The 12,705-nt window shown below is 44.1% G+C and overlaps 1 protein-coding gene across 27 annotated transcripts in view; it reads left to right on the forward strand.

Annotated features, from left to right (window-relative positions):
• Positions 1–12,705, forward strand: part of Prom1 (prominin 1) — a 104,706-nt gene that overhangs the window by 37,291 nt on the left and 54,710 nt on the right. For 18 of the 27 annotated variants that reach the window (XM_063273554.1, XM_063273536.1, XM_063273549.1 and 15 more), the window contains 2 exons: positions 2,930–2,985; positions 9,560–9,765. In XM_063273554.1, coding sequence (XP_063129624.1) covers positions 2,930–2,985; positions 9,560–9,765 — 262 coding nt within the window. Of the gene's footprint in view, positions 1–2,929; positions 2,986–6,996; positions 7,024–9,559; positions 9,766–12,705 lie in introns of all 27 variants that reach the window. The other 9 variants (XM_039092362.2, XM_063273550.1, XM_008770211.4 and 6 more) reach the window with 1 other exon arrangement.

Raw genomic sequence — 12,705 nt, forward strand, 5'->3', positions numbered from 1 at the left:
GTGATAGTTAATATTATGGCCAACTTGACTGGGTTACTATACACCTAGGGTGTTACTGTCCTTGGAATTTTCCTGTGGAGGAAGACCTACCCCAGAGGTGTCATGTGTGCTGCCATCCCTGACAGAAAGAAAAGGAGGAAAGTAGGGTGGGAAACTAAGCTCTGGCATTCTCTTCTGAGGCTTCTTGATCTACTAGGATGTGGACGAGCAGCCACCTGCTGCTGCCGGCAGGGCTGGGTCCTGCCACCTTGCCTTCCTGCCATGGTGTATGGCTGAACTCAGAGCCAAAGTAAACATCTCTGTCCTTACACTACTGACACTACTGACGTCAAGGAGTCTGTCCCACGGAAGAGAAAGTGACAAGCCTCCAGGCTCTGCTCTCAGGTGAGCCTCCTGGTTTATCGAGCTCACGGTATTTTATGGTCTTCTTCCTGGCTTGCTGGCTTCTGCTTCAAGGCAAAAAAGGAACCAGTCCCTGAGAAAACAGGGTGTGAAAATTAATACCAAAAGAGTGCCACTCCCTGAGAGCCTAAAACCGTGACACTGACCAAGTTTGGAGTTAAACTGAAGATTTTTAACATTCATTCTCTAATTTAAAAGTAACGATAATGAGTCCCTTCCAAACCAGGCATGGCTTGTATGTAAAACCAGCGTGGGTGAGAATGGGCTAATGCAGGAGGATTCTCGTGATTGATTGCGAGGCAGGTCTGCACTGCACAGCAGCACTTTGTCTCAAAAACACCACCCCAGACACCCGACTCTTCATATATAACACAAATAAAAAGTGAGAGGGATGCCATTACCTTCTACATATTTGCAAACCTCTTTTCCCTCTGGCTTAGTGGGAGTCAGCCCCTTCCTTCTATCTATGTCCCAGTTCAGTTTGTCCCAGTAAGTAGCTTGGGTTGCAGACAGTGTGGACATCTGAGCCTGCAGAGAGGTAATACAAGAGTCTCCCAGTCATTTCCATAACTCTGGGTATTTTTCTTTGATATGACCCAAACTGCTCATCTCTTAAGGCTCTTTTCTTTGTTCTTTTTTTCTTTTCCTCTCCCCAGACAGGGTTTCTTCATGTACCTTTGGACCTTGCTGTGTAGACCAGACTGGCCTCAAACTCAGAGATCTGTCTGCCTCCCAATTCCTGGGCTTAAAGGTCTGCTTGCCCTCCGCCACTGCCCCCTGGCTTTTAAGTCTGTTTTCGATGTGGGATGTGAATGCACTTTTCCTGCTCTGATGTTTTGCTGTATGATCCATTGGTCCATTTTCCACCTTGCCACAGAAGCCTTTGTGACCACTTATACTCTCATCAGAAAAGGGATTCACCGAGTTTTACAAGTCTTCCCGTGATGGCATATCACATTTTAAAAGGGTCATGTTTGTTTTATATTTATGCATGGATGTGCAAGGATGTCTGTGCACTGTTCGTGTACCCATGGCTGCCTCCACTTACTGACATGGAGGCACTGGATCCAATGAATAGTTGGAGGCACTCTTGTAGGTGCTGAGAACTGAACAGAGTTCTTCTGTGGGAGCAGCCATTGAGTTCCCTTAACTGCTGAGCCATCTCTCCAGTCTAAACACACTTCATTTTTACTATATCTACTAGTCACAACAGGCAAGCTCATTAACGGAGTTTTGCAAAATTCTAATTTTGGCTTCAAAGCTTCATTTAATCATTGGTAATAGGTGCTGTCATTGGCTTTTGTGAAGTTGCGGGCTATATACCTGAAATTTAGGAAAAATATCTACTAGATACCCAAATCAGAGTAAACATTTTGTCATTCAGTCTTTCTTTCAGCAAAAAAAAAAAAAAAAAAAAAAAAAAAAAAACTGGTATTCTGTGAAAATGTGGCCGATTTAGCTTATCGCTAACTACTGGTATAGTGTTCTGCCTGGCTTTTTTTCTCAAGACTTCATACCATGATAATGTGGTGTGCAGACACTCCATTTTCTTCTACAGAATAATTAAGAGACACTTGTGTTATACCATGGATTTGGTAGGAGCCAGTCAGGAGCGAGGAGTGGGGTCAAATCATGTCCAACCATAAAAATCTCAATTGGAAAGTGGTCAGAGTAAAGACTACTCCCTCCTCTGCTCAGGGTCTACATGTCCTGGGCCTTCCACCTTTACTCCCACTAAAGGAGGTCATGTAGCCGCAGCCAGGTTAAACTTATGCTTTCCTTATCATGTCAAGTTAAGCCTCTTTGTACAAATAAGGAATTCCCAGCACCTAGCCCCGCCCATGATGTACATTCCCAGCCTGCCTCCCTAGAAGTGTGTTTCTCGCCATGCTCACCCATTGCCTGAGGTCCCCATCATTGATTGGAGGGGTGTAGCGCTATGGTAGGATAGGTACACAGTATTGGCAGGGTCTGGGGCTCTGTCCATAGTAGCACACAGTGGAGGTCAGAGGACAACTTACAGGAATCAGTTCCCTTTCTGCACCAGCATAGGCTCTGGGGGTGACATTTGGGTCACTCGTGGGTGGCAAGTACCCTTACCTACAGAACCATTCTGCCGGCCCTGAAGTCACTAGTTTTATTTGTAACCACAAATATGACTTGTTCCCAACATTTGCAATATTTATGAATGAGTCTTAAAAGCCAAGGAGTTATTAACGTGAGAAGTCCCTCTTCCTGTCTCTAAGCAGTGTATGAAAACTCTGAGATATTGTGGAAAAATGTTTACTTTTTATTCATGCTCATTTTGGAATAAATGTTCAAATAAATGTTAAAATATTAGCAGCTTTTCTGTAAAATAGATTCAATAGCCTAATTTACTTACCTGGCTTAGGAATGGGACCACCATTATCAGGGTGTTATGTCTACCGGAAGTGATTTATAAGTACCTAATAGACCTTATGTATATGTAGTGTATACTTTTACTGAAAAAAATAATTTTTATATTTTCCGAATTTTTTCTTTACAGATTTGGTCAAAAAACTCATACAGAAGAGGTTTGACATCTCGGTTGATACCAAGGAGGTAACCTTTTGTTTTTGTTATTAAAAATAGCAAATAGCAAATAGGGAAAAGATCATGTTTGGCCTTTAAACAATCTTTTTTTTTTGTAACTTTTCTGACTAAGGATTTTTATGGAATATTGTTGTATTTTATAAATCTCTTTTTAGTGGCAGCAGAAATGTCCAAATTTGTTGTTGAAGAGAAACAAGTTATGTGTCATTCTAAAATTTCCTGAAAAGAAATTCTAAATTTTGTTTGTTTGTTTGTTTAAGCTAAGGGAGGGAAACTAAGCAGAAATGCTTGAGAATCCTTAGACGCCGGAAACAGTGATGGGCAGAGTGTTTTCAAAGACAGCTTGTTACACAACAGCTTCTCATCTGTGTCTATTGCTGGGTTTGTGGAGTAAACTGCTTAGGTGGGCACACTTGGTTGGAATTAAGAGAGTGTCAGAAATAAGCACGGTTGTTCTCAGACAAGCAGGGCAGGATCTTATGGTTCCAGTGCAAAGGGCAATAAGAAAATCCATAGGAATGACATAACACACAGAGGAGCAGAGGAAACCAAGTAATTGTGAGCAGAAGCCCTTACCACAAGTAATGACTTCAGCAGAAGTGAAGAGGACTTGGGGTGGGTGGGTAGGGGTTGCTCTGGGAGTCATGGGGACCAGGTCAGTAGAGGTCAGGTGTGGAAAAGGTAAATAGTTGGTTCAAAGAGGAAGAGAAGTGACCCACTCCAGATAAATGGGAGGGTTTTCAGAGAGCTTTAAAAAAATCTTGCTGATCTCTACCCAGCCCACCAGGCTACGCTGATCTGCCCCATTTACTTCTAGGACCCAAACAAAGAAAGTTCCATTGATTTTTGGTTAGTTGTAAGTGGAAGATGCTGGAAACACATAGAACTTTGTGTGGTAAATACAGGGTGTTAAAAACCAGGGAAATTTGTTTGTCATATTCTCAGCCCCCAGTGAAGTAAGTAGGACATGTGCTCTTTCCTATTCTGCTCTGAGGATGGTGTCCATGGGGACAAAGAGATAGGCAGCACAGGTCTGAATGTGAATGCCTACTGCCCATGGCTAATGAGTCCAGACCGTGTAGTTAGAAATGGCTTCATCACAGCCTCAGTTTGTAATAGATGATACAGGGGAAGGGTAACTATGGAAGCCAAAGAGGGAAACTGCTGTGGAAGCCATTTTGTCAGGCAGCAGGGCCAACTTTGGGACTATTGAAGAGGGAACCAAATTACCTTCTGCTCACTACCCTCTTAGAATTCTAAAAAGTATTCATTCACTTTCAATACTCTCACTTAATTTTATTACCAAAGCATTGTCCAGATTGGCTCATATCTCCGGGCAAAATACAATGACTGTGGCTTTTCGTGTATCTGGAAGACACTAGCACGCCTGACTAATACCATAACCCAAATGGCAAGGGTTCTTCTGGGAGTGGGTAGAAATGGGAACATCACCTCATTTGGATCTCTGTCTGGAGACTCCAAGATGGCGGGGAGGTCTGGAAATGGTCCAGCTACCTGTTCAACACGTCTTCAGAGGGAGAAGACACACTCCTAGTCTGAATTTACATCCCATTTTCCATGAGGAAAGCGCATGCCAGGGATCTTCCGGGGTATTTATTTAGAAGAGAGTACACTGCAGGAATTACTGGGTTTTACTGTCTGCAATAAACTTGAGCCTGTAACCTTCAAGAGCACCAGCTCATCCCAGACATGATGAAGCCCTGATAACAGAGTGACCATTATGTCGCTGGCTGCCATTTCCTTTCTAGTCTTTGCAAAAGCCTCATCAGGTACATTTTCTGCTTATTCTGCCTATGAAGGAACCCAGACTCAGCGTGGCTTTGACAGCAACACTGTGGATGTTCCCTAAAGATTTTGGTATTGTTCTTTAGGGCTGGCTACTGGTATCTTTAAAAGTTCCCTAAGTGGTTATAATAGGTAACTGAGTAGAAAATCATAGGACACAAAGGACAACTCATTTGGGAAGAGATCAGTGAAAATTCACCCACCCAGGTCTATGGAGGTGTTTATTGTACCATGTCAAATATACCAGGCAGGCTGATTGATTGTTGGGTTGGAGAAATTACAAAAGAATGTATAGTAGTTTGGTATACTTTATAAGTAGAGTGACCTTTCTAGATCTAGTTAGCTGCAACACCAAGTGAGGACAGATTTTCCTAAATTATTCAGTTGTAATCTTTACAAGAGCTCTCTTAAAATACAGATACCTGGCCTTCCCCAAACATGGACTCATGTACTATAAGGGAAGAGGAGCCTGGAAATTAGTTACACTAGGAGGTCCTTAGGGTTGATAGATGTGGGACTCATCCAGGGAGACAGAATGGGACTTGTCAAGGTGACCCTTGGGAACATGTATATCTGAAATGTCCCCAACGCTCAACATTTTCAGTGTTTTGGTTAAAAATTATTAGAATCACAAGCATCGTTCTTTCAAAGGCTTGAGGACCTGCCCCAGGCAAGAAACAGTTTGGATATTTTCAAATGTCCAAACTGGAAAACTTCGAAACAGCGATGTGGAGAATGACCCAGCCACCTTGGTTTATTTTACTCCAGAGGGTATTTAGAAACAACAGTAGCATGACTGGAGAGATGGCTCAATGGTTAAGAGCACTGGCTGCTCTTCCGTAGGTCTTGAGTTCAATTCTCAGCAACCACATGGTGGCTCACAACCATCTGTAATGAGATATGATACCCTCCTCTGACATACAGGTGTACATGCAGATAGGGATGCAGATAGGGCACTCATATACAATCAATCAATCAATCAATCAATCAATCTTTGGGCTGGAGAGATAACTCAGTGGTTAAGAGCTCTGGGTCCTTTTCCAGAGGGAGGTCTCCTGTTCAGTTCTCAGCAACCACATGGTGGCTCACAACCATCTGTAATGTAATCTGATGCTCTCTTGTTACAAGCAAGTGTTCATGCAGATAGAATACATAAAAACATACATAAAATAAATCTTAAAAAAAAAAAAAAAACAGAAGCAACTTTCTTCCCCTCACACAGGTGACCAAAAGGGATGGGTAGTTTTATAAACTGAGCAAATTTGGTTATAGAGAAATACACTGAGATCTGCTTTATTTTCCTCTCCTCATTGTGGTTTGACTCTTTTCCTAACTGACTGACTGGTCTCCATCTCTGGACCACGCTGAGGAATCTGGTCTTGGGCTGTGGCTTTTATACCATTAGCAATATCAGTGGGCTTAAGTTTGCTTAGGTGAGTATTGCAGTGGGGTTTGCGCTCTTGGAGTTGGTACGACAGGAGATAGCAATATGGCTGCCAGGTCCTCTAATGTGAGAACATTATCTCTGATGGCAAGTCCAGGGATACCGGGTCATATGAAAGAGGATATACAACGCCCAGACTTTCTGGAGGAGGTAGCATCTCTTCTGAGACTCATCCAGTGAGTGATGGGTGAGCGGAATAGGGAGGCGACCTGGGAAGTCAGAGTGAGGAGGGAAGGGAGAAAATGGTTTGTGGGAACAACAACCAACTTAGAACAGCCACGAAAAATGAGGAGGTGAAGCCCAGACTGACTAGTAAAGGTCTGTGCTGGGAAGTTTGCATTAATGAACTTCACTGCATGATGTTAAACAAGGGAAGGCACTTCCAGATTTCATTCTTGAGAAGATACTTTGGAAGAGTTGTCTTTGGTTCTTGGACTACAGGCAGCCCTTCTTACTGCTTCACGAAGATCATATAGCAAGCATGTTAGCATCTCTCACCGCCCTGTGATTCCTGTTTTCCCTAACCAATGATCATGCTGACTTTGAACCTTTCAAAAATCCAAAGGTGAATTCTGGAACTTGACTCTGAAACATTAATTCCCAATATGCACGCAAGCATCTCTATTCTGTTCTCATGTTGCTCTTTCCACCTTGGTATTTTACAATGTGGAATATGGTTATGGTGAATGACTCATGTGACTTTTCTGTTTTCTTTCGATGCATGCTGCCTCTGCTACACACAAACTCCTCAACTGCTTTGATTCCCACAGCCAGAAAACATAGTCTTGGCTTTGAAGGTAAACTGCGCTTGCTATCTGTTCGTGTCATTGTTTGTCTTACTTAGGTCAATGGCTAGTGTCGTCTCTGTTGGCACTTTCTGTTCTTCCCTGGTATTGCCCCTGTGATGTGGTCTCAATTTGTTTTGTCTGTGTTATCTCTGTGGCACATGTGGCCCTAAGTTCAGTTCTTCACGATGGCAGGGTGGGAGGAAGAGAGAGGAAATCAAACAGTCTCTTTCCTGACACTGTCTGATACTTAGTCAGTAACATTGGGAAGATTGTATATACATTATAAACTATTTTGTTGTTGTTGAAGCCAAAACTAATGCACTATAAACATTTTAATACATCTTCTCTTCTGGGTTTGCGTTTATTGCTTCCTGTGGCTCAGAAAGTATTTAAAATTCCTTTAAATATTAAATAATTTTGTTTGCTGAGAAATGGAAGCAAAGTCTGTGAGTTTGTGAGAATTTGGAGTCTGGGTTGGTTTTTAGTTGGCCAGTGACATTAGTTCTCAAGGAAATGCTAAAGAGTCAGTTAATAATGGGTGTTCATGGATAGAAGAACACACACACACACACACACACACACACACACACACACTCTCTCTCTCTCTCTGATGAACTCAGCAGCTGCCCCTCCCCCCTTTTTAAAGCATTTAAACCTTAACATGGAAGTGAGGAATATTCAAGTGTCAGCTGCACCCCGGTTCATATGAGCGCTGCCTATAGCTAACCGCTGTCAATTGAACATTGACTCTGAGCAGTTGCTTTGGCTTTGAATTCGTGACTGTTCGTCCCTTGTGCCTATGAGGCTCCTCGTGTTAATGGATGTTTTCCCAGTGTAGGGAAACAGGCACTCCCAGAAGGATGTAGCTGATTTCCGTTTCAGTGCTCCCTACCAAGGTATCACAGTCACCTCTGGCAGGGTTGTCCACCCAGTAGGGCTGCTGTCTGTACATCAGGCCTTTTAAGCCAAGAGACAGGCATCGAGGCAAGGCAGGCAGCTGAGGGGAGCCAGCTAGCTGAGAGGATGGCAGGTTCGCCACCAAGCTCATTCTGTTGGACATTCCGGAGTGCTGACAGAGACCATGGGGTAGGGGATCGCACACTGGTGGGTGGTTGCTCATGACCCGTAGCCAGAGGCTACACATGATCACATCCCTGTATCTGGAGATGCTTTTTAGCTGGGCAGATTTCAGGACAGAAGTCATTGTTTTCTTCTACTGCTTTTGTCCCTGCCATATTCCACTGTGGACAGGCTACAGAGAGTGGTGGCCTTGAGCTCTCTTCTTGATTGCCTTGCTTATGACAATGAAAAAAAAAATACAGCCATCATTCAGTGGTGGAAAGATAAACTGAGTTGGTTAAACAGGAAGTTGGCTATAAGATCATGTCTCAGTGCACACATAAAGGAGCAAGGCTTGTCTGACTTTTCATTTTAGCGCCTACGTCGTCCATTGCTATCTTGCTTGTTCACGAATCAAGTGCCATCCTGTGATTTTTTTTTCCTGCCATTTCACTTGGTAGAGGACTTGCCTAGCTTTCATGAATTTCTGAGTTCCATTCTCAGTACCACATAAGCTAGACATACATCCTGCAATTGAACGATCCAGGAGGTGGAGGCAGGAGGATCATTCTTTACTAAGGAGACCAACCTGGGATACATACAGGGAGCTTTGTCTCAAAAACAAAAGAAAGCATCAGGGATCGAGCAAACAAACAAACAACAACAACAAAGAAATATGAGTGACTCTGCATGGACCGGAATGAAAGATTATTTCATCCCCCCCCCCCCCCCCCGTTGTTCCATGTACTCCAGGGACAAGCTAGCAAGGAAAATGAAAATATATTAAAGTCTTTGTAACGATTGTATGTGGAAGTTGTGCAGGATGCTGGGATCTCAGGACCAGTATGGACACAGGCTGCCAAGTCCTATACTCACCAGGTCTGCCTTTTGCATGGCATAGAGAGCTCCACTTGCTAGCGCCAGGTGATTGCCTGGGTACTTCCTCTTTAAGCATACATTCTTCCTAGTTCCCACGATGACCTGAGAAGAGACACACTGTTCTTCCCCAGTGTCTGTCCAAGGAAGGTGAAAGCCTTGTGCTTGAGTCACTCGGAATGTCTAGACTTCATTCACCATTTAGATTCTGTTAGAAACGTGGAGTTTGTCACTAGTCGATCCCATCCAACATGGTTCGAGTCTTTCCTAATCTCTATTCATTCTGTCTTCCTGGTGTAAAGCACCCTGTGTGTAACTGACCATGCACAGCTATTTTTTTTTTCTTTTTTAAGCTATCTGGAAAATAAAATGCCCTTGGAATCGATAGTAAACCGTTTTCCACTTGACATTGCTCTTAGGTAACTTCCAGGTAATTGAAAGGAATATTAAACTCTGGGCCAGCATCCTGGTAATTCAGTACTCTACGTCCTTCAGCAGGGAACTAAACGGAAACTCCTTAAATGCGTGCATATTGAGGCACTCACAATAGTGAGCACCTGTGGAATGGTCTTCCTGTTTGGGTGACACGTGCCATGCCTTTCCTTTGCAGGTCGCCATCTATGAAATTGGAGTTCTTATCTGCGTCATCCTGGGCCTGCTGTTCATTTTCCTCATGCCCCTGGTGGGCTTCTTCTTTTGTATGTGCCGTTGCTGTAACAAATGCGGCGGAGAAATGCACCAGCGGCAGAAGCAGAACGAGTCGTGCCGGAGGAAGTGCTTAGCCATCTCCCTCTTGCTGATTTGTCTGCTCATGAGGCAAGTCAAGACTAATCGCGGCTGTTAGGGGGCTGCAGGGAGATGGGAGAAATATCTGCTTTTATTCATGAGTTTGTGTATTTCCTCTTCCTCCTTCTCCTCTTCCCGCATCTCTTTCTTCTTTCATTTTCTTCTGTCCAGAGTTCAGGGGGTAGACCTGGCTATCCAGGAACTCACTGTATACACCAGTCTGATCTTGGACTCATAGAGATCCGGCTACATCTCCTCCCCAAGTGCTGGAATTAGAGTCATGCATCCCTACACCTGGACTTTTTTTTTTTTTTTTTTTTTTTTTTTTTGAGACAGGATCCCACTATAGAGTTTAGGCTGACCTTGAACTCAGTAAGGACGGCAAAAGTCCTGGCTGGGCCTGAACATCTGAACAATGTGTGCTTTGGCTTCCAAGTCCTAGAATTACAGGCATGCTCCCCCACCCCCAGCCCACCTCCACCCGAATATCCAGTTTAAAGTGAAACAGAAAGGGAAGCAACTCAACGCGAAGGTACCGTTGTCAACTAGATAATAGCATTGTCTGGAAGTTGCCCTTCCTTACTCCCTGAGTGGTCCTTTTGGCAGTTTTTCTCTTGTAGATGTGTGTATCTGTGTGTGTGTGTGTGTGTGTGTGTGTGTGTGTGTGTGTGTGTGTGTGTGTGTGTGTGTGTGCACGCACGAGCATGCTTTGTTACGGGAACCTAGGAATGTGTAAATTCAGGTATGCATATGCCATGGCTTGTATGAGGTCACAAAACAACCTTGGATGTAGGTCTTCTTCTACTTTGCTTAAGACAAAGGCTCTTCGTTGCTGTTTCCCTGAGAACTCTGGGTAAGCTGGCTACAAGCTTCCAGGGATTCTCCGTTCTCCTCCCATACACCCTTAGGCGTGCTGAGATTACAGATGTTTGCCATAAAAGTTTAGCTTTTATGTGGGGGGGGGGGGTCTTAGGATTTGAGTTCAAATCTTCTTGCTTGTGTGGCAAACACTTTTACCCACTGAACCAGGTCCCCAACCCCAGGCAAACTTAATGGCTGAAACATTTACCTCCTTCCTCTGCCACCTCTGTGTAGGTTCACCGCAGGGAAGCAGGAAGGAGAGCCTCTGTTTACTAGCTGACACCAAAGGAATGTTGACAAGTCCCTGAACTCTGAATTTGTAAAGATTGTTGAACAGAAAGAACTTCCTAGTCATTTTGAAACCTGCTTTTCCTGAATTTGCCATTTGTCCCCACTTGTGAAGTCTAGAATTCCTTCATAAGCCAGGATGTTCATGTGTAATTCCTGCTGTTGATAGAAGTTTACAGCCAATGGATCTCACTATATAGAACAGGCTGGCCTCAAACTCACAGAAATCTGCCTGCCTCTGCCTCCAGAGTGCTGGGATCAAAGGCATGTGCCACCACACTTGGCAAAACAGCTTTTTATATTAGAAATAAAAAATTATGTGAACTGATTAACAGAAGCTAATGGCTGCCCCTGGAAAAGAGATTGAAGGTTGCTAGAAAGCTGGGAGGAACTCAGCTGCTTGGTCCCTGAGTTACTAGCTGTTGGTCCTTGGTTACTTATTGAATTGATTTAAACATGAACAACAAGACTCCCTGTGGGATGATGTCACAGGCGAGGCAGGTGCAAGATAGAATGAGGCTTGTCATTGGATGAGAAGGAAGGGTGGGTGGGAGAAAAGTTTGAAGGAAGAGGAGGAGAGAGAGAGAGTAGTTGGGGACAATATGGAAGCTGACGTTAAGATTCCACGATGTACCTTTACAGGTTGTTATGAATATTCTTAAGGGACAGATGTGTACAGGGCTCTGTATGTCTAAGTGGGCAATTATATCTTATCCATTGGATCAGAGGTTATTGTGTTGTGTGTTCTTTCATGTGCAGATTTAAGTGTAAGAAAATGTGCGGTGGCTAGAGATGCTGGGTCACCGCGGAATTGGGATGTGTGTTTCTGGCATGGAAACCTGCCTTGGGAACTATAGGTAGAGAGATTGCTGCCAGGCTCAGAGAGAGGCCCTCAGCAGTGCGATATGGGATGGAGCAAAGCGGGTGAGAGGCTTTGCTGACTGAGACTTAAGATATCTGCTAGATATCTTGGGACACTGTGGTGCCGGACCCAGAGCGGGATAAAAGACAGCATTTTATTTTTTATATTTTTTACAACAACTTCCCATCACCAACAAAAGCTGATTTGTTACCTCTTGTTCCAGAGGAGTGACAGCTGGATCAAAGACAGGACTTCCCTGAAATAGAAGTGGTGTAGACATTAACCAAGTATTGATTGTGCACAAACAGCACCCAGTTTCGTGAGCCCTTAACTTCCTGCACTTCTGGTTATTTCTAACCTTCTCACTTGAACCCAAGTGTGGACATCTCTACTCCATCTCTGACTCTGCTCTGCTCTGCGTCTCCGTCTCTCTCTGTCTCTCTGTCTCTGTCTCTCTGTCTCTGTCTCTGTCTCTGTCTCTCTGTCTGTCTCTGTCTCTCTGTCTGTCTCTCTGTCTCTCTGTCTCTCTGTCTCTCTGTCTGTCTCTGTCTCTCTGTCTGTCTCTGTCTCTCTGTCTGTCTCTGTCTCTCTCTCTGTCTCTCTCTCTCTCTCTGTCTCTCTCTCTGTCTCTCTCTCTCTCTCTCTCTCTCTCTCCCTCTCTCTAACAACTCAAATCTATTTTTCACTGGTAATTCCTGAAGTGTCTGTCTCCCCCTACTTCCCTTTGAAGCCTTCTCAGGAATGTACAGACTCAGCAGGGCAGCACTGGCAGGGGGAAGGGTAGTTAGCACAGGAATATAAATTACAGCCTAAAGACCCCTCAGACTCCACAGGGGCCCCCTAGTGTTTCCAAGAGGCTGGAGACACGTGCTTCCCTCACCCACAGACTTGGCTCTTATGTTTTTCATTCACACACCCTAGACATTAAGGACTAGGCACAGGTCAGGAAGCGACATTTG

Source organism: Rattus norvegicus, chromosome 14 (genome assembly GCF_036323735.1).
Source record: "Rattus norvegicus strain BN/NHsdMcwi chromosome 14, GRCr8, whole genome shotgun sequence".
NCBI lineage: Eukaryota > Metazoa > Chordata > Mammalia > Rodentia > Muridae > Rattus > Rattus norvegicus.